Raw genomic sequence first — 18,461 nt, 5'->3', positions numbered from 1 at the left:
CCATTTGCCTCCCTCCTCGCCCCCACTGGAGGCCGAGACACTGATATCTGAGAGTTCCGAGTCCTCAGTCAAAGAGTAGAATTTATCCAGTGTTTCAGGTGTCTTTGGCTCACAGATATAATTCAGATGATCTAGATTGCAGGGACCAGGAGGTACAGACACAGGCACAGGGATTAGGCTTCCGTTCTGGATGTTGCTCAGGCTGTTAGAGGGTTTTGGGCTCACCCCCTCTCCCTCAATCGGCCCTCTTGCCTGCTGATTTATGAGGATGATACCCCTGGCCACTGAGTCATTAGTGAGGGGGGTCACAGTGTTAGTGTCCTTTAGTGATGGTGATAAAAGTGGGGAAGATACCAAACTTTCACTGGCCTTTTTGTTTCCCCTACTCAGAGTCTTCGCTGCAGGCTCTTCCTTGCAGTTTTCCTCTGACCAGGGGCCATTTCCACTTCCTTCATTCATTACTTGATTAGGCGCAGCAACGCTTGTGGTTATTAATGGCTGTATACTGTTAGGATTTTTGGTAAGACGTGTATTGGTGTTTTTAGTAGAAATAGTTTTATTAGCTTCGGGCTCTACGTCTTCATGTTTCTACATCTACGTCAATGCCCTTAGTTTCCTCTTTTTTTCCTCCTTTCTCTCCCATTTTTGGCTTTGCACCGAGGGGCTCAGTTTTCTTCCCTCGTGGCAGGTTGGTAGAAGAGCTTCCCTGAGATGAGTTTGTAATAGTGCCTCCCTGGGAGAAAGAACTGGGATCTGCTTTAATCTTCCCTCCGCGCCCCCCCTTACCCGTCATGTCGACTCTCCCAGCGCTGAGAAGTAGAAGCGCTATCTTACAGCTGGCGCTTGCCCTCTGTGTCAGCCTGTGAAGAAATGTTGCTCCGAACGATCTCTCTGTGCTTCGCCTGAATCGCGAGGTGAGCTCTGGGATCGGGCGGGGGTGCGCAGGGCGGCCGGGATCAGGGAGGTCAGAGAGATGCGAGGCTCTTCGCGGCGAGAACACCAACACTACTTGTGTGGTGAAGGGAGCGACATACTTGGGTGTCAAAATCTCCTCAAAGCTGGAGGAAGTTGTGGACATAAATGTTAAGCCAATGCTGAACACAATACAAAAGGATTTACGATGGTTAGACAATCTCCACCTGTCCATTATCGGGAGAGCAAATGCAATCAAAATGCTGTATTTTCCCAAAATACTATACTTATTTAGGGCAGTTTGCCTAGAATTTTCTAATTAGTGGTTTGCAGTAATGGAACGTACCTTTTCTAGAATTATATGGTCATATGCACAACCGGGCATATAAATATCTTACCCTTCCTAAGGACAGAGGGGGGCTAGCTCTTCCCAACTTAAGGAGATATTATTGGTCATGTGTATTACTCTACAATAAGGAATTATTGCAAGAGGGAAAAAACACAGAGGAACATACCGCTTCAATCTTTCAGCTATTTGTGGGGAATTCCAGCTATGGCTGTCTATGGAGGCATATACCCGACAACTACCATAAAAAGGTCAAATTTAAGACTCTCTATAGCTGTTTTAAGGTATGGAAAGTCGTAAAGAAAATATTAGGAATAGGACAAATCTCACATTATACTCCGGTATTGAAGAATCCAATTCTTCCACCAATAATCTTTAAGGATAACTGTGTAAACAAATGGTATAATTTAGGAATAACACAATTAGGGGATTTTTATACTACTCAGGGGATTAAATCTTTTGATGCTCTGATGGAAGAATTTGGCTTAGATTGGCGGGATTTTTTTTAAATATCTCCAAATCAGGGACTTTTTAACTCATAAACCTGGGGCAAGGACACTCGGGGAAGAATCTACTGTAGTAGAGACAATTATACACTCTAAGAAACACTCAATAGGCAGGGTTTATGTGTCATTGTTGGACATGTTCCCGGATGATTTAGATAAAACGGCAATGAAGTGGCAAAGTAAAATTGAGATCTCAAAGGAAGGATTTTTATATTCCTATAAGCTAGCCCAAACTATTCTTATTTCTACCAAACTCCAGGCACAATTTTACAAAACCTGTTTTTTTTTCTACTATACACCCGATAAGATCGCAAAATGGGGAACCGGTAAGGGGACTTGATGCAACCTATTTAAAGCAAATTCCATTCATACCTTTGCCTCTTGTCCGGTGTTAACACCTTTGGTACAAGATATAGAGAGGTTTTTAACTTCTGTTCTTCACAGAGTGTCACATGAGGCAATGGTACTTGGGGCGGAAGATCCAGATAACCTTGAGAGTGGCCATGATTTTATATTCGTTGCCATGGCTGTTTTGCAGATATGCCTAGCCTCGGCTTGGCTTGACCCGCTACCACCCTCTTTCCAACAGTGGCTAGCCAGGCTTTTAGTAGTGCATAATATTGAGATAGCTATATATAAGCGGAAAGGCAGACAGCGACGCAAAAAGGGTATGAAAATCTGGACTCCTCTTACACACTGGCGGGATTTACAAAACTAATTTATTATCAATGCTGTAATGTATTTATGTTATTGTTTTAGTTTGTTTTCCGTGATGCCTGGAATATATTCTGTAAATTCTCTATAATGAATATATAAGTATGACAAACATAATGTAAAGCTCATGATGTTAATGTTCAGTATGTCTACCTGTCCGTCACATGGGGGGTGGAGGTGGGGTGGAGGGGGGGGAATATATGTATTAAAAATATGAGGTGGTGAATAAAAACATTAAAAAAAAAAGCTTCAGGGAAAAGCACCTTTGTGACTACCGTCAGCTAGTGCAACTCTCTGCAAAGCCCCCATAAGCAAAGTCAGATTCCATATTTTAAGCTCCACTTGCTAAAACACGCATAATGCATTCCCTATAGTGGGTTGATCACAGGAATGCTGCCTTTAGATCAACTATGCGTGCCGCTTTACATCTCACAAAGGCACTCAGACATGAGATGCTAGTAACAAAGTCTATCCAAGCAGATCTTACTGACCACTTCTCTCACCAAACATGCCTGCTCAGGACCATGAGTTGTAAACCAAATAGCAGACTGGACAAACTAGTGCAGTAACCATATAAATAGATTATCATATGAAATACCACAAAAAGACCTGTACAGTTGCTCAAAGCTGCGCGCATACCGAAAAAACATGAAGTGCACGATTGTATCAACCTAATATAACCTTCTTTTGACTTGTGCTTAAGTGGTTGTCTATTTACTTACTTTTATACTATAGCGCAACTTCCTCTGATGTGTCTGTGAAACGTACCTTTTGTCCTGAAGTTTTGTCCTGAATTTTGACCTTCTGTCCGTAATTTTGCCCCTTTGTCCTGAATTTTTACACTTACCATCCTGAAGTTGCACCCATGCCAGTTGGTTACCCTAGGAGCTGCATGAGACAGCCTCCAGAGACCTAATTTTCAAAGCAAACAAGATATATTAAGGTTGGAATTGACTGAAAATAGCAATACCCTTCAAGATGCTCAGACTAGCTTTAGCCCTTGGAGAGAACCAAAATCTCTGTTATGGATGAGCACAGAACCCGTTCAAATTCAAATGGAGCACACACTTTATTCCTGCTGCACCCCTCTCTTGCATTTGAAACAGTCTGTCACGCAGTGCTACTGTTCTCTAAATGTAGATAGTCACAAAAATGCATTGGAGTAATAGACCTCTTTCTGTATAATCAAAACCCCATCATCTATCTACTTCCATACACCTCATCTGGATAAAGGAACCTACAGTACCATATATTTCTAAATGGAAGTGCCTCCTATTACCCTCTCATATTTGCTTTAGTGGGTTCCTTAGTTTTTCAGAAGGTACTTTGTGTAATGTTGGCTACTTGCAACACCCTCCATTGGACCATAGGATGTATACTTAAGAGGTGAAACTGAGAATAAAGGGTGTGGATAGAAGGAGAAATATGGTCTTATCTTTCCTAGATATAAATTCCTGAAAACAACATAATGCAGTAAATAACATTTAGGATGGGTAATTCGGGTAGCGGAATGTACAGCCTACCTTCTTTCACAAGGTACCAGTGGCTCTGGTAGCAGAGACTAATCTGGCTTTGTAGTGAGTATCGATGTTTGCTCAAAGGCAGACTAGAGCAGTTGTCTGGTTGTCTTAAGCTACAAGCCAAGTGTGTAAAATTGCCTGTGTTTGCTGTGTGTCCGCCAAGGGGCAAACAAAGAAATCTTGTCCCTACAAGGTCTTTGGATTATCTTGAGAATATATGAAGTATGTGGAGTGGGCAGGGCACACACCACTGTTTGCATTTTACCCGGACCTGTGTTGTGCAAAAATGTTCAATAGTAGTCATAATTACTGGCTTAGCTAACATTAGGACATCATTTGTAATATTGTGCTCACTGTTACTGATTCTCTCTATCATCTTTATTGAATCAATATTTATAACAATACTACATTTTGGTGAAGCTCTGTCTTTGTTAACTCCCTTTTAGGAGAAAGGTAACCCTAATAGCTCCTTCTGTGAACTCAATCTCCTCTTGACGGTGGCTGACTTGTTCACAGCAGGCACAGCGACCACTGCTACAACTCTACGCTTTGGGCTGCTGTACATGATGCTTTACCCAGGCATTCAAAGTAAGTGTCAATTTTTGTTTTTAATACTGATGGTTTGGAAGGATTCAATTTTCTTAGTGCATATCAAGAACTCATCTCTCCTCTTGCAAAATAACAATTTGATAAAAAGGCTTATATCAAAAAGTAGTTACCAAAGATCCCCCTTACATCGACTTGAGATCAGCCAACTCTGTAAATTGACTTCCTATATTCAACTAAGGCTACAGGCTATGAAACCCCATTACCTCACAATGGGAATTTACACTGTTTGCCCAATCACTTAATTTCATATACAGTATTTTCACATATTTAATTAAACTATTACAAGACCTTCAAATTCATGTAAAACATGTAAGACATCTGTTTATTTTAATATCTTCACTCTGTTCCAATGAATGAATGAAGCCTTGACCCCAGCAACCAATACTAACATTCTATACAGTCACAAAAGGGTTTCACACTAGGTTTATATTCCTCGAAACCTTGAAGTTGCAATACCACTGGTTTTATCAGTAATTATTGACTCATACTAACTAAAATCTCTCATACATTTAACAAATCTATCCAGCAACTAGAATGTTTCCCCTTTCATGACACTGTTAATCACATTTATCAAGACTTAGCTCTGGTTGTATCGCAGAATATTGATAACAACACTATTGAATGACAAGAATATCATGTTGAAAGTATCCTCTAAAAAATATGGAGTTAACAAACTTTGTACATAAACTATAAAAATGTTGTGTCAAAAATATTGTTGAACACAATTGCGTCCAAAAAAAGACTAGAGTCTGAAATCCTTAATATCATTAGTGCTGGCATCAGTAATATCACTGACCATGTCATGATTGATGTAATATGTGAGGTTAAAAGCAGTGCATTGTTGGGTGTGTGAGTTATAGTTAGCTCAGCTAACTATAACTGCTGAATTTCACTGGTTTTGTACAAGTGAAATCTCAGCCTAACTAGAACTTGCTATGAATGCAAATTTCTAACTATAACATCCTTATAACTTTAGTTTTTTTCAGTGAATTTCTATGGTTTTTAAAGTAGAATTCACGTTTGCAGAGTGGTGGAGAAAGGGGACGGGAAATCCATCCAGCTCTCATGAATACTGCTGTATAGGACTTACAGGAGGTACCGAGAGGTCTTCTTGGCCCAAAAGGTCCCACAGGAGTAAAGAGGACCTCATCCCCCAACGAGTAGTACAGCAAGTGCTGAGTTTGCAGAGTGGTGGAGAAAATGGGCGTGGTCTCCGAAGACCTCTTAGCAATACGTCTGTGTGGGACTCACTGGAGATAACCGGAGGGGATCCTGGACCCCAAGGACCCTCAGCATCCAAGGGGACTTCATCCCCAGACCATCACTGAGCCACAAGGCATGTTTACAGAGGGATGGTGAAGGGGGCATGGCCTCCAGCGACTTGCCAGGTTTTTTTTCAAGGGAGGGACTGCATAGCCCCTGTTCCCTGAGCCATTCCTAACCACGGGAACCCCATCCTTGGGGCTAGGCCTGTTTTAATGGTGAGGGGGTTGCAGGGCCCTCTCCTCATGCCAATTTTGGCCCAGGGGATCCCGTCCCCTAAGTACAGGGCTTATATTTTTGTACATAATTTACAGGGAGTGGGGGCTGAGCGCTCCCCACCCTAGGCTGACTCCAGCCCCGGGGACCCCATCCCCTGGGGCCCTGCCTTTTCTTTTAATAAAATGTAAAGGAAGAGCGTCAAGCGGACACTCTCCTTGCCCCTTGTATGTATAGTATGTATGTATGTATAGGCATTTATATAGCGCACTACTTACTCATAGGGTCCCAAGGCGCTTCGACCGCTGCGAAACCCTTCCTGGCTTCCCTGAGAGATGGTCCCTTAATGGGTATCTCCAGGGTGAGACCAGGCATCCCCGGCGGTCTGGTGGGGCCGTTAGTGAAGATGAGGCAAGCTAATGCCCAGAGTTGCCGAGTGTGATCGCTGATTAGAGTGGGCACCGAGGCGAGAGAATTATCGAGTCCGCTGACCCTGGTCCAGAAACCTGCCGCGCCGGGAATCGAACCCTGGCGCCGGGAATCGAACCCTGGTCCTGGGCCGTCCTCTGCTCTCGGGTCTGCCGCCTCTAACCAGTGAGCCACACTACTTCACCCCTTTTCAGCCCCAATTAAATTTTTATAAATAAAGGAAGGGGAGATGCATGGCCACCCCTTCCTGGGCTGATTTTGGCCCCGGGAACCCCATACCCCAGAGCCTGGCCACAACACTGGATGCCCTGGTCCCACCCAGGGCACTCAGTTTTTTATGTTGGGTTCTACAGTGGAGCCTCAAAGCCCCCATGATCCCAGCCAGCTCCCTGCATCCTCCGGGAGCTGGTATTGCTTTTCGATAGAGGGAGCTGCTAACATGCATCTCCCTCTGTCCAAAAGCAATTCTGCTCTGCTTCTGTGTTCCCCTGGGCTGTGGGGAGCCACGTACCCCCCACATTAATTACAATTTGAAGCCTTGGGAGGTGGTGGTCCCCGGGCTACGGGAGGACCATGTGCTCCCTGCATTATTTCTGGTTTTGCCCCTCGGAGGTGGCGTTCCTGGAGCTATGGAGGGCTGCCCAGCCCCTGCATTATTTTTGATTAAATCCCAGGGGAGGTGGCGGTTCCAGAGGCTGTGGTGGGCTGCACCCTCCAACATTATTTTTGACTTAAGACCCGGGGAGGTGGCAGGCCCTGGGGCGGGAGTCCACAAAGCCCCCATTACATTAGCCCCGGGGGGTGGCCCACCCGTTTTTTTAACTAGTAGTTGCGATTGCAGAGTGGTGGAGAAAGGGAGCTGGTACTCCAACCATCTCTCAGGAATCCCACTGTGTAGGACTTACAGGCTTTACCAGGAGGCTTCTTGGCCCCCAAGGTCTCTGAGGAGTAAAGTGGACTTCACTCCCAACCAGTAGTGTACCACAACTCACGTTTGCAGAGTGGTGGAGAAATGGGGTATGGCCTCCGAAGACCTCTTAGCAATTCTGCTGTATGGGGCCTACTGGAGATAGCAGGAGGGGTAGTTGGCCGCCCAAGGATGTCCTTGGGGATCAACTACCCCTCCTCTTACCTCCAGTAAGTCCCATGCAGGAGGATTGCTGAGACCTGGCCCCCTTTCACCACCACTCTGCAAACGTGCCTTTTGGGGCACTACTAGTTGGGGGATGAAGTAACCTTTGGTCTTGAGTGTCCTTGGAGAGCAACTAGCCCTCTTGTTACTTCCAGTAAGACCCACACAGCTGAATTGGCGTGATGTCCTCAGATGCCATGCCCACTTTATCTACCGCTCTGCAAATGCACCTCCTCATGAACTGCTGCTTAGGGGAAGAAGTCCACTTTAGTCCTGAGCCCCTCAGGAGGCGAAAAGGACCTTATCTCCCCCACCAGCAGTGCACCAAGAGGCACATTTGTAGAGTAGTGGAGAAAGAGGACGTGGTGTCCGACCACCAGTGGAGAAGTATGGCTCAATGGTTAGAGTGGCAGACCCTGATGCAGAGGTCTAGCCCGGGACCAGGGTTCAATTCCCAGCTTCGGCGGGTCTTGGGCTCAAAAATTCCATGGACCTGATAATTCTCGCCTCTGTGCCTATTCCAATCATGGAGTCCCACTCTGCAACTCTGGGCAATAGCTTGCTTAATCTCCACAACGGCCCCCACAACGCTAAGGATGCCTGGCCTCCACCTTGGGGGTGCCCAGGAGTGGACGCCTCATAGGGAAAGCCAGGATGGGTTCCACAGCTGTATTCGTACAAGCGCCTTGAGACCCTTGCGGGTGAGTAGTGCGCTATACAAGTATCAATTTATATTTACAATTTGCATTTACCTCTCAGCAATCCCACTGTGTGGGAGCTTACTTTGGGTAGCTGGAGGTTTTGTTGACCCCTAAGAACCCTCAGCAGCGAAGGAGTCTACATTCCCTAACCAGCAGCGCACCAGTAGGCACGTTTGCCAAATGGTGGAGATAGGAAGCAGGGCTGCCTGTGAGTTGCCATGTTTTTTTTCACTGCGAAGGGGGACTGGGTAGCCCCTCCCACTGGGCCAATATCAGCCCAGGAAACCCTATCCCCCAGGGCCGGCATAATACAAATGGGGAGGGGGACTGCGTGGAGGTGACCGGGATTCTACTTTTGCTCTCCGCAGTAGTGCTTCCGCCGTCTCCGAGTGGCTGGATTCTCCGCTGTGGTGTGATGGACTGTTTGAGGCATCATGATTTGTCTGGTGGTTGGGATGTCATTCGGCACGGTGGTGTTTCTCTATTGGCTCCCTCCGCCACAGTTGCAGAAGGGAATTACTGGCAGATCATGTAACTCCGCAGCGGACGGGAAATGGGCTATGTTTGGGCGGACGCAAGGACCGCTGATGGAGTGCGGAAAAGGGCATTTTCCGCCAGCACAGTTCCTACAATGGCCATCCTAATGAGCCCCTAAGTCTTTAAGGATTGTACTTGCAGGTCCCTGGGACCTACTGCTTGTCTCTCTTATGTCTTGTAAAAAATATCTAACTTCTATTTCTGTCACATTTGGGTGGTGGTTATTCTCCTTAACATTAATTACAAAATGATCTTTTATAGTTACCCTCCCGTAGCATGCATTTGAATAATATTTAGTACATTTCCAGTTTACAGTTTCTGTTGATGCACTTTCGTAGCTAAAGGTGTAGCCCATATGATTTAATCATTTCTTTCCTTTCTGTGAAGTGAGATATTTGACCTGTTCTATCATTGTATCTCTAAACCGATTAATAGTATAATTATATATTATCATTTCAATTTTGCATCTAAGTTAATAATATGTATGTAAATATTTGTTATTTACTTACTTACAAGTATGTTTTGAGCAGTTTTGAAGCTTTTCTTTTGACCTTGTTTTAACATGGAGCAGGTGCTGAGTTTTCTGTTGAAAGCGAAAAAGAAGGTATATTAATTAAATATGGTATTTTGTTGCAAGTTTGGTTTAGGAAGTTACGTTTATTTTCGGTGGATGGTTTGGAAGATTTTTCTATTTATTATTTATATATACTTACTATGTTATATATTCTTAGCATTTTGTTATAGGTGATATTTTCTGGCTGTTTGTTGGTTTGGAAGTTGCGTTTCTTTACTTTTAGGTAGTCTATGTAAAAGGATAAAAATAACAGTGTGCTACTATTTTTTTGCTAAATTATATTTTTTATAGAACAGTAAATTTTTCATTAAAATATAAGTATTGCTTGAATATGTAGTTGTTGAGATGAGTTATTTCTTTTTTAATCGTTTGTTGTGAGAATATGGCAAAGTTTCCTCCTCTTGCAGCATTTGTCATTTTTTCAGTATTTAGGGGCTGATTACAATGGCGGGCGGACACCCTATCGGAAATCTGAACCGCTCGACAGGCTGTTGGCAGTCCCGTAAGAGGCATTATGATGCGACCGCCAACACAGCGGTCACAACGCCTATCTTTTGTATTGCAGTGGGTGCTGCTGGCTGCAGCACACGCCACAATACAAAAGTTGTCACTTTACATATCCCTGCACTACATGCGGTGCCTGCCACATGGTGCAGGGAAATGTAGGGGCGTGCCCCCCAGTACCCACATCGGAGGGCCTGAGGGAAGGAGGGCCTACTACGGGCCCCCAAAGTCCCTTTCCACCAGCTTTTTCATGGCGGGTTAAGCGCCATGAAAAGGCTGGTGGAAAGGGACATTTTAATCCCTATGGGGGTGGCTGGCAGGCACCGCCACCATGGTAGGGACTACAGCCCTCTCCACAGTACCGAAAGGCTCAAGGAGCCTGTCGCATGGCAGTCCGTCTTTCCGACCGCCATCGCTCTGCCCACCATCCTAATGTGGCGGGCAGTAAAAATGGTTCCGATGGCGGTGAGACCACCACAACAGTGACAGTTTCACCACCATCCTAATCAGGCTCTAAGTTGTTTTAATTAGTGTGCCTTTTATTTTTTTGCTTCAATAGTTTTTTTATTTTATTGGTTAAAGTTGTTTATAGTTTTATTTTTATGGTTGGTTTATTATAGGTTGATTTTTTTTCCATCAGTTAAGTCCTTGTAAATGCTAATTCACGTTTTATTTTTGTAGCACAATATATATATACTGTTTGTTTTATATATATATGAATGTAATTGTGTATATATATTATTGTTTGTGTTTATAGGTTTATAGTTAATAATTGTTTTGGTGTTTTCAAATATATGTGTTTTAGGGGTACGATTCTCTGGGGTGTATGTTTATTTTTTTGTTAAAATAATATATTTCTATTTAAATATAGATGTTTATTATACGTTTTGGGTTTATTTGAAGTAATTGTTTCATGTTAAAATTGTTTTGGGGTTGTATTTTTTAAGTCTTTATTAGGTATGTTATCAATAGTTTTAACATGTTACATGTTTATTTATATGCGACAATATTTGTGTTTCCGATATTGTATTATGTATAAATCTTTTTTTGTCAATGATATGTGTGTGCTCAAAATTAGTGATTTTTATTGTTAGGTATATGGAGTCAACATTTTGGTTCTCAATATTTAATTGTAACACATGTGTTTATCAATATTTTTTGTATGGATATTATGTCAGTGATCCGGTGGTTGTGGCTCTAAGTGTCTCTGGATACGAAGGCTCTGGGCACATATGTCTGTAGGGACTGCCATGCCTCCAACTAACCCTCATGGCGAGCGAGTGTCAAAGTGAAGGCTCGATAGGCCCACTGCCTCAAATAAAACTTCAAAAAGAAATAGGAGGGAGGGACCCAGCAATGACACTCCTGTTAATGAGCCACTGTTGATAGTGATGTTGTTGCAAACTGGAAGAGTGTGTTTACTTCAAATGTTTTCTTATTTAAAATTAGTCGGTTGTCCTGAGTTGGTTGTGCATTGTATGTAGTGATCAAGGGTAATATGTAGGTAATTGCCAAATACCGAATTCTTAATACCGAATTTTACCGATTTGGTATTAAGAATTCAGTATTTGTGATGTAGGTAAATATTCAGTAAAAAATACTGAATCGTTAATATTCGTTATTACCGGTTCGGTAATACCGATTCAGTAATAAGGAATACCTTATGCCCTAAGGGCATGGATGTGTGCCACATGGCACTTTAAAAAAAGCAAAAATGTGCTTTTTTAAAGGAATTCGGTAATTGCCACCAATTTGAAGTTGGTGGTAATTAACAAATTCCTAAGGCCCAAAAGCACTCTTAAAAGTGCCTCCTACATTGCATTTAAGGAATCGGTAATACCGATTCCTTAAATGCAAGGCCAATTAGGAATCGGTATTTACCGATTCCTTAATACCGAATCCTTACCTCCATTACGAATACCTAAATACCGGTCGGTAACTGTGAAATTTACCGAATTTCCCCCTTACCGACCGGTATTTGGGCCACCTACATCGGGCCCCAAATGTTTAATCTCACACTCTAACACTATTTGTTTCTGTGTGGCTACATGTTTATGGTTTGCTGAACCGCTCATCATGTTTTCCCAAATCATGGGCTTAGAATTGGGGACAATGTTACGGATCTCATGTTTAACTCTAAGTATGTATGAAAATTATTTCTGAGGAGTGTTGTCTCAATTGAGAGCTGATATCTGGATGTATTCATCCTCTACATCTTCGTTGTAGGTGTGATATGGCCTAGTTTAAGTGTTATGTTAAACGTTAAATGATCCATGATTCCACCAATCACTATGGAGAAAGAAGAAAATAATTGTATAATTTGGTGAAAGACAAGTAAATAATAGTGCTGGTTCTATGTAAACAGTACAAGAATGTACATTCCTTATCCTTGGCGTGGGTTAGATGCCAGGGGTTCTTAATACCATGAGCATTTATGATGTCATGTAGCATTGCTCTGTTTTGCCTTTGTTTTTGTCTATAGGGTCCATCCTGTCAATAAATGGGTCTGCTGATATATTTCAGTCTCTTCCAATAAAGATTTACCCATTTTCAAACACCAGAGGGAGTCTAGAGATGGTTGAGAAAAAAACAGTGGGGCTGATTACGATGACGGACGAACTTAAGTCTGTCTGCCATCGTCCCGGGGATTGGGACCGCCCACCTATATGGCAGCGATCCCGCACTTCAAATTATGATGCAGCCACCACCACGGGAGCCGCGAAAAGGCAGTTTTAACATTACGGCGGGTGGTGCTGGCTGCAGCACCCGCCGAAATGTTACAAATGCAGGATTTGCTTTTCCCTGCGCTACGTGGCAGGCACCATGCAGTGACTGCCACCTGGTGCAGGGAAATGGTGCCCTTCCAGTGCAAAAACCCACTGCCCCAGTACAAGGGAGTCAATCCCCACCCGCCTTTTCATGGCGGGGGACCTGCCATTGAAAGGCTGGCAGGGATACAACATCCATATCTGGCGGTCTGTGCCTGCTAGGCACCGCCACCATTCTAGGGAAGTGGCCAGGTCATACAGGCAATCGAAACAATTGCCTCTGTTGGACCCGTGGCAGACGGGCTTTCCGCCTGCCAGGTACACTGCCCACCAGGCGGGCAGTACTCTGCCTTACAATGATGATGAACATGCCACCGGCAGCCTGCCAGTAGCGGGTTCAGTGCATCTACTGATTCTATTCAGAATATCCTATCAAGGGATCTTATCTTGGTAAAGACGCACCTTCCCATGGTGTCTATCTACGTCTTTAGGATTGTATGAGCTAATGCTTTGTGGATACGTATATTGACTCTACAGTTCTTTGAAGATGGAGATGGGGTGTGTCAGACTTGCTACTCAGTGTGTCAGACTTGCTACTCAGTCCCTTTTTTTTAGTTTTTCTCCTTCTGTGGCTGTTTGATGTGTTTCCTGAATAAGAGTTATATCGTGAGGTTTTGGTAACAGGTCAGTAAGAATCTTTTTTCAGACAATGAAATGGTTCGGACTATTGGTGTTGATAGATACAAGAACCACATACTTTTATTGTGACACCCCGTAGTATGAGGCGTTGCTGTGGAGAGAGAAAGAAAGAATAAAAAGAATTTGGGAAATTATAGGTTAAAAATTGGTTTGAAAACCCCAGTATATATATATATATATATATATATATATATATATATATATATATATATATATATATATATATATATATATATATATATATATATATATATATATATATATATATATATATATATATATATATATATATATATATATATATATATATATATATATATATATATATATATATATATATATATATATATATATATAATGTGCCTCTGTTAATTTGAAAAGGTTGCAAGGGGATGTGTGGCCAAAACAGTCAGATGGTGGCAGCATAATCCCTCCTCTCTGCAGTCGCCACCTGTAAATCTGCCAGAATTCTTGCACCGTGATGGGATCTGCCTCAAATACTTTGTCAGACAGTCGGCCAGCATTGTGCCGGATCTTCTGCATTTCCTGGCTCAAGAGGGGTTCGTGAGGAGTGGCTGGCCCAAATGGCTGTTTTCCGAGTGCAGCTGTGTGACACTGTGGGACAGATTTGGGGACTCCCAGCGCTGCTCTATACAGATCACCCTGAGTATGCGAGGGAGAGCCTTGCCTTCCTCCCCAATGATCATCTGTATTTTACCAACCTCAATGCCATCCTTTAGTTGTGGCTCAATTGTGGGCCTTTCGCACTGCACTGTATAGACTGCTTAGCGTCGCAGCGAGAGGGCATGCCACTGTGGACCTACCGGCACTGAGATGCCTCCTCTTACTACTGTATGATAATTGCAAAAAACACAGTTGATGGACAGAATGTAGAACAATGTCATACATTCACCCCAGTACAAGGATCTGGGCCTAAATCCATCGTTTTTTTGCACTCCACACCACCCTGGGTTAGACACTGGCTATATGCAAATCAGCTCTGACCCTGTGCCCCATGGGAACAGTCCAGTCCGAACTACCAAGCCATGTCTTTCCCAGACCGGAATCAAGCATCCAAGGACCGGTTTCTGGTTATCAGCCTTCATTCAGCCTGGATAGCTTGACTCCAGTGGTGTGGAGAGCCTGGGACTCACGTCTGAGTATACCCAGCACACTCGGGGTGATAATTGCAAAAAACACAGTTGATGGACAGAATGTAGAACAATGTCATACATTCACCCCAGTACAAGGATCTGGGTCTAAATCCATCGTTTTTTTGCACTCCACACCACCCTGGGTCAGACACTGGCTATATGCAAATCAGCTCTGACCCTGTGCCCCATGGGAACAGTCCAGTCCGAACTACCAAGCCATGTCTTTCCCAGACCGGAATCAAGCATCCAAGGACCGGTTTCTGGCTATCAGCCTTCATTCAGCCTGGATAGCTTGACTCCAGGCGTGTGGAGACATGGGCGTCCGCAGAAATTTTTACAGGGGGGGGGGCAAAATGTTAACGTCATCACCATCCTCCGACATGATGTGTGCCAGGTGGGGCACACGAAACACTGGGGTGCAGAACTAGGATAGAATCAATTAAATGCCAGGAATCCAGGACATGTGACTGACCCTGCCACGAGCCAACAAACACCACCTGTATGGAAAACGCTAAACTTTCTGACAAGGTGCTTTATCTCTGTCTGCTAGGTGTGCAGACTTCCAGTTCCTCGATCGAACACCAATCAAGGCTGTCTTCAGCACGATTCGATTTTTATCAGAATACTTTAAAACAGCCTATGATTAAAGTACCAGATTAAATATACTGTATGTACAGTGTATGTTAGGGATTATTTGTAGCACACATATTTACCAATATTGGCTTCTTGGTGCTACAATTCATGATAACTTTTATCCAAAGTTAAAGCACAACGTCAAAGTTAGTAGTAAATAATGTAGCAATCACACACGCTAGTGATTTGACAGTGGGTGCTCCCTTTACTAGAATCCACCGGGCATTGCTAAATTTTACACACATTCAATTAATTTATACAAAATAAAATGTATAGGTCCAAATATTAGCTATATTTATTAAAAGAAACTTAGAGTCCCTCTACGTGTAGTCAATGTCAAATTGACATCGTGCGCACGTTTAGGGATACAATAATGGCCAGCTCCCTTATGCGGAAGCCCGCCACCGTAAATGTGTAGCACATGCGGCGCCCGCAGCTGCGCCACATCACAGGTCCAGGGATGCTGAGTCTTACACAGTGGTTGAAGAGTGGGGAAAAAAGTAGGGGAACAGTGGGCAGAGAATCAGAGGGTGGGAATAACCCAAGGATTGGATCTGTGAGTGGAGCCAGAGGTGTGGCTAGAATGCGCAGACATCCCAATATTTAGTATTTGTTTGGCATTTCACTGCCCAGTTTAATCAACCAATGGATACACATGATTATTTAAGGTTGTAATGAGTTATTGACATTAAAATATATTCACAAAGTGGGATATGCTTCTAATCACAGAATGTACCAAATACGATAAAATGTGGAAACACAAGCACTTTGTCTCCGAGCCATGGAGTTTCTGTCATCAGCACTTCGCCCTTTTTCAACAACAGCAGTTCAAACATGAATGGCAAAATATCCTAGTTTGCAAATGTTTTCTCTAAAATTATGGCTCTGCCATATTTGCCTCATAATGCAAGATCTGCTGCATGATCTGACCATTTAAACTAATAAATTGTTTGTAGCTCAAACATATCAAAAGTTAATATAAAATGTGACTTGTGTTGCTGCGGAGTGGATGGCCTATTGTAAAGGTTGACAGGTCACCTTTCTCACTGCTGCATTTGTATGTTACACTGGTACTAATAAGGCAAAATCTTTCCAGAGACTGTTAGCATGTGTACACACGTCAAAATAATAAAATGTCTGAAAATATACTGCATTACGCTGCAGCCTTTTTTTTAATGCATAATTTAGTCAACACTACGGCATAATGTTGTCATCCTTAGCTGCATAATTAATTCCAGTGGCCCCACAGCAGGCAGCACATGTTAAAAGTGCTTGTGAATAAAGCAGGGTGACTGTGAAGCTTGTGAACTTAGTTTGGTGTGTGCAAATCCTGCATTGCCAATCCCTGGTGAATTGCAGCTACTGCTGCAGAAACAAGGCCAATGGAGGTACCTTTGGGTGAGGCAGACTGGCCTCAAGGGCAGGGCCAGCCATAGCACTGGTGGTGTCCTGTGCATTAATGTTTGTTAGTGCCCCCCAGTGACCACATCTGCCATGGATTCCCTCACTACCACCCTTTAACTGTGCCCCCCCAAGTCTCCATAACCACTCTCTCTAAGATGCATTTAATTTGATTTACAGCGCCACTCAAACTATTGTAGGGTGTCAGAGCACTTTACATCACACACATTACACAGAGACACTCAATATGTGTGTAAATCACTGTATAGAAAATGTTACATAAGACTAAAGACTACAAGGTGTAGGAGTCACATGACAACCATACTAATAGCCCGTATAGTTTTATAGTCATTGGTCTTGAGAAACACAATACCCGGAATTTAAAACGTAATACGATGGTTGGGGGTTCTCCTTAATAATCAGAATTGATTTCTGTCCAAAAGAACACTTTTTGGGTCATTAGGATAATCAAAGACTGGGGGGCGAGGGGGGGAACATAACGCTCACATTTACACCTTGCAGTTTGTATGCAGCTTTTAGATGACAATTAATAGCTCACTGTTCTAAGTTAGGATCTTAACTTATAAACTGCAAGTAACAAAAGGATCTCCGACAAAAGCAGTAGCCCACTGACCTATTTACATTATGTGCAGTTTGTGATCTGCATGGCGCATGTTCTTTGCAGCAGTTACATTAACCATCTGAGCTACCTTTTCATGAGTCAAAACTTCCCCTAGACAAAATTCTGATCCCTCTCTAGGAAGAACATTAATCACCAGAGTCATCATGACATTTTTATTGTTGCCGAAAATTGCTGGAAGCCAGGAAGGAGGCAGCAAGCGTTTTTAAAACCATAATATACTTGCAAACATGATGCCTTCACCTAAAGTCAGCACCCGGTGCGGTCACACTGGTTGCACCGCCCTAGAGCTGGCCCTTCTCAAGGGTCCTGTGACCTCAGTGACTGTTGTTCTAGGGTGTGCTGCTTCATAGGCCTGCCTGCAAGACTGGAGGTGAACTTTAGTATGGATAGTGGTGGACCACCTGCTTTTGTGAAGACACCAGGACTTCTAAGGTGTCGCAAAGCATTCTAAGGTCTAGCATGTGATTGTGCTCTCGCAGGAGAGTGGTCTGGTGGGCTGGTTATTCAGGCTGAACCTGGTTCCCAGTTCCAAATTCAGCAGCTCTGACCATAGTGCCACATCCTCTCCCCCACTGAACACCGTACTGCCCCACTGAGAAAAACTCCCACTGTTTTCAACTACAACCCAATTGTTGCCCGCTATAAACACCTGGATGCGCAATTTAAATTACGCACTAGACAAGAGCAATATGCGGCCTACAAAAAAAAGGAACAACATCCTGGAAGAAGCAAACATTTATAGGGAATGCAAAATTTAGCAAACCATGGGAAATGTAAGCAGGAGCAACATGGTTACCTTAATGCTTTTACACTCACTATTCAGAAATCAGTGGGTGCTTTTGCCTGAAAAGTTAAGGACACGACTACAGAGCCCTGAATGGACCCATTTCCATGGCCATTGCTTATATCCTTACAAAACGTAAGCAGTATGGTAAAAAGACAATATCCCTGGACGCAGAGCCGCAGCACACATTTTGTTTTCCAATCCACACATTTTGGTACATCCAGGATTGGTGCACTAGTTCAAAGTCCAGGGAAAACAAAGACAAGAAAACAAAAATAGCGCTTCACTGGTAAACTCTGTAAAAGTGGCGCTAATGTGTTTCAGTCTGAATAAAATCAGTGTGGCCAGTTTGCTACCACTCTGTCTTACTTTATTTAGTTATTTATCTAGTTTTCATATTTTTTGCATTTTATTCC

At 43.3% G+C, this 18,461-nt stretch overlaps 1 protein-coding gene across 1 annotated transcript in view; it reads left to right on the top strand.

The window, feature by feature from the left end:
- Window positions 1–18,461, top strand: part of LOC147748522 (cytochrome P450 2D15-like) — a 369,523-nt gene that overhangs the window by 233,018 nt on the left and 118,044 nt on the right. The window contains exon 6 of the mRNA XM_086962816.1: window positions 4,445–4,586. Within this exon, the coding sequence (XP_086818942.1) occupies window positions 4,445–4,586 (142 nt within the window). The remainder of the gene's footprint in view (window positions 1–4,444; window positions 4,587–18,461) is intronic.

The sequence above is a fragment of the Lissotriton vulgaris genome, chromosome 1_1 (genome assembly GCF_964263255.1).
Source record: "Lissotriton vulgaris chromosome 1_1, aLisVul1.2, whole genome shotgun sequence".
Lineage (NCBI taxonomy): Eukaryota > Metazoa > Chordata > Amphibia > Caudata > Salamandridae > Lissotriton > Lissotriton vulgaris.
Note: the sequence above shows the minus strand (reverse complement) of the source record. Positions and strands in the feature narration are given on the sequence as shown.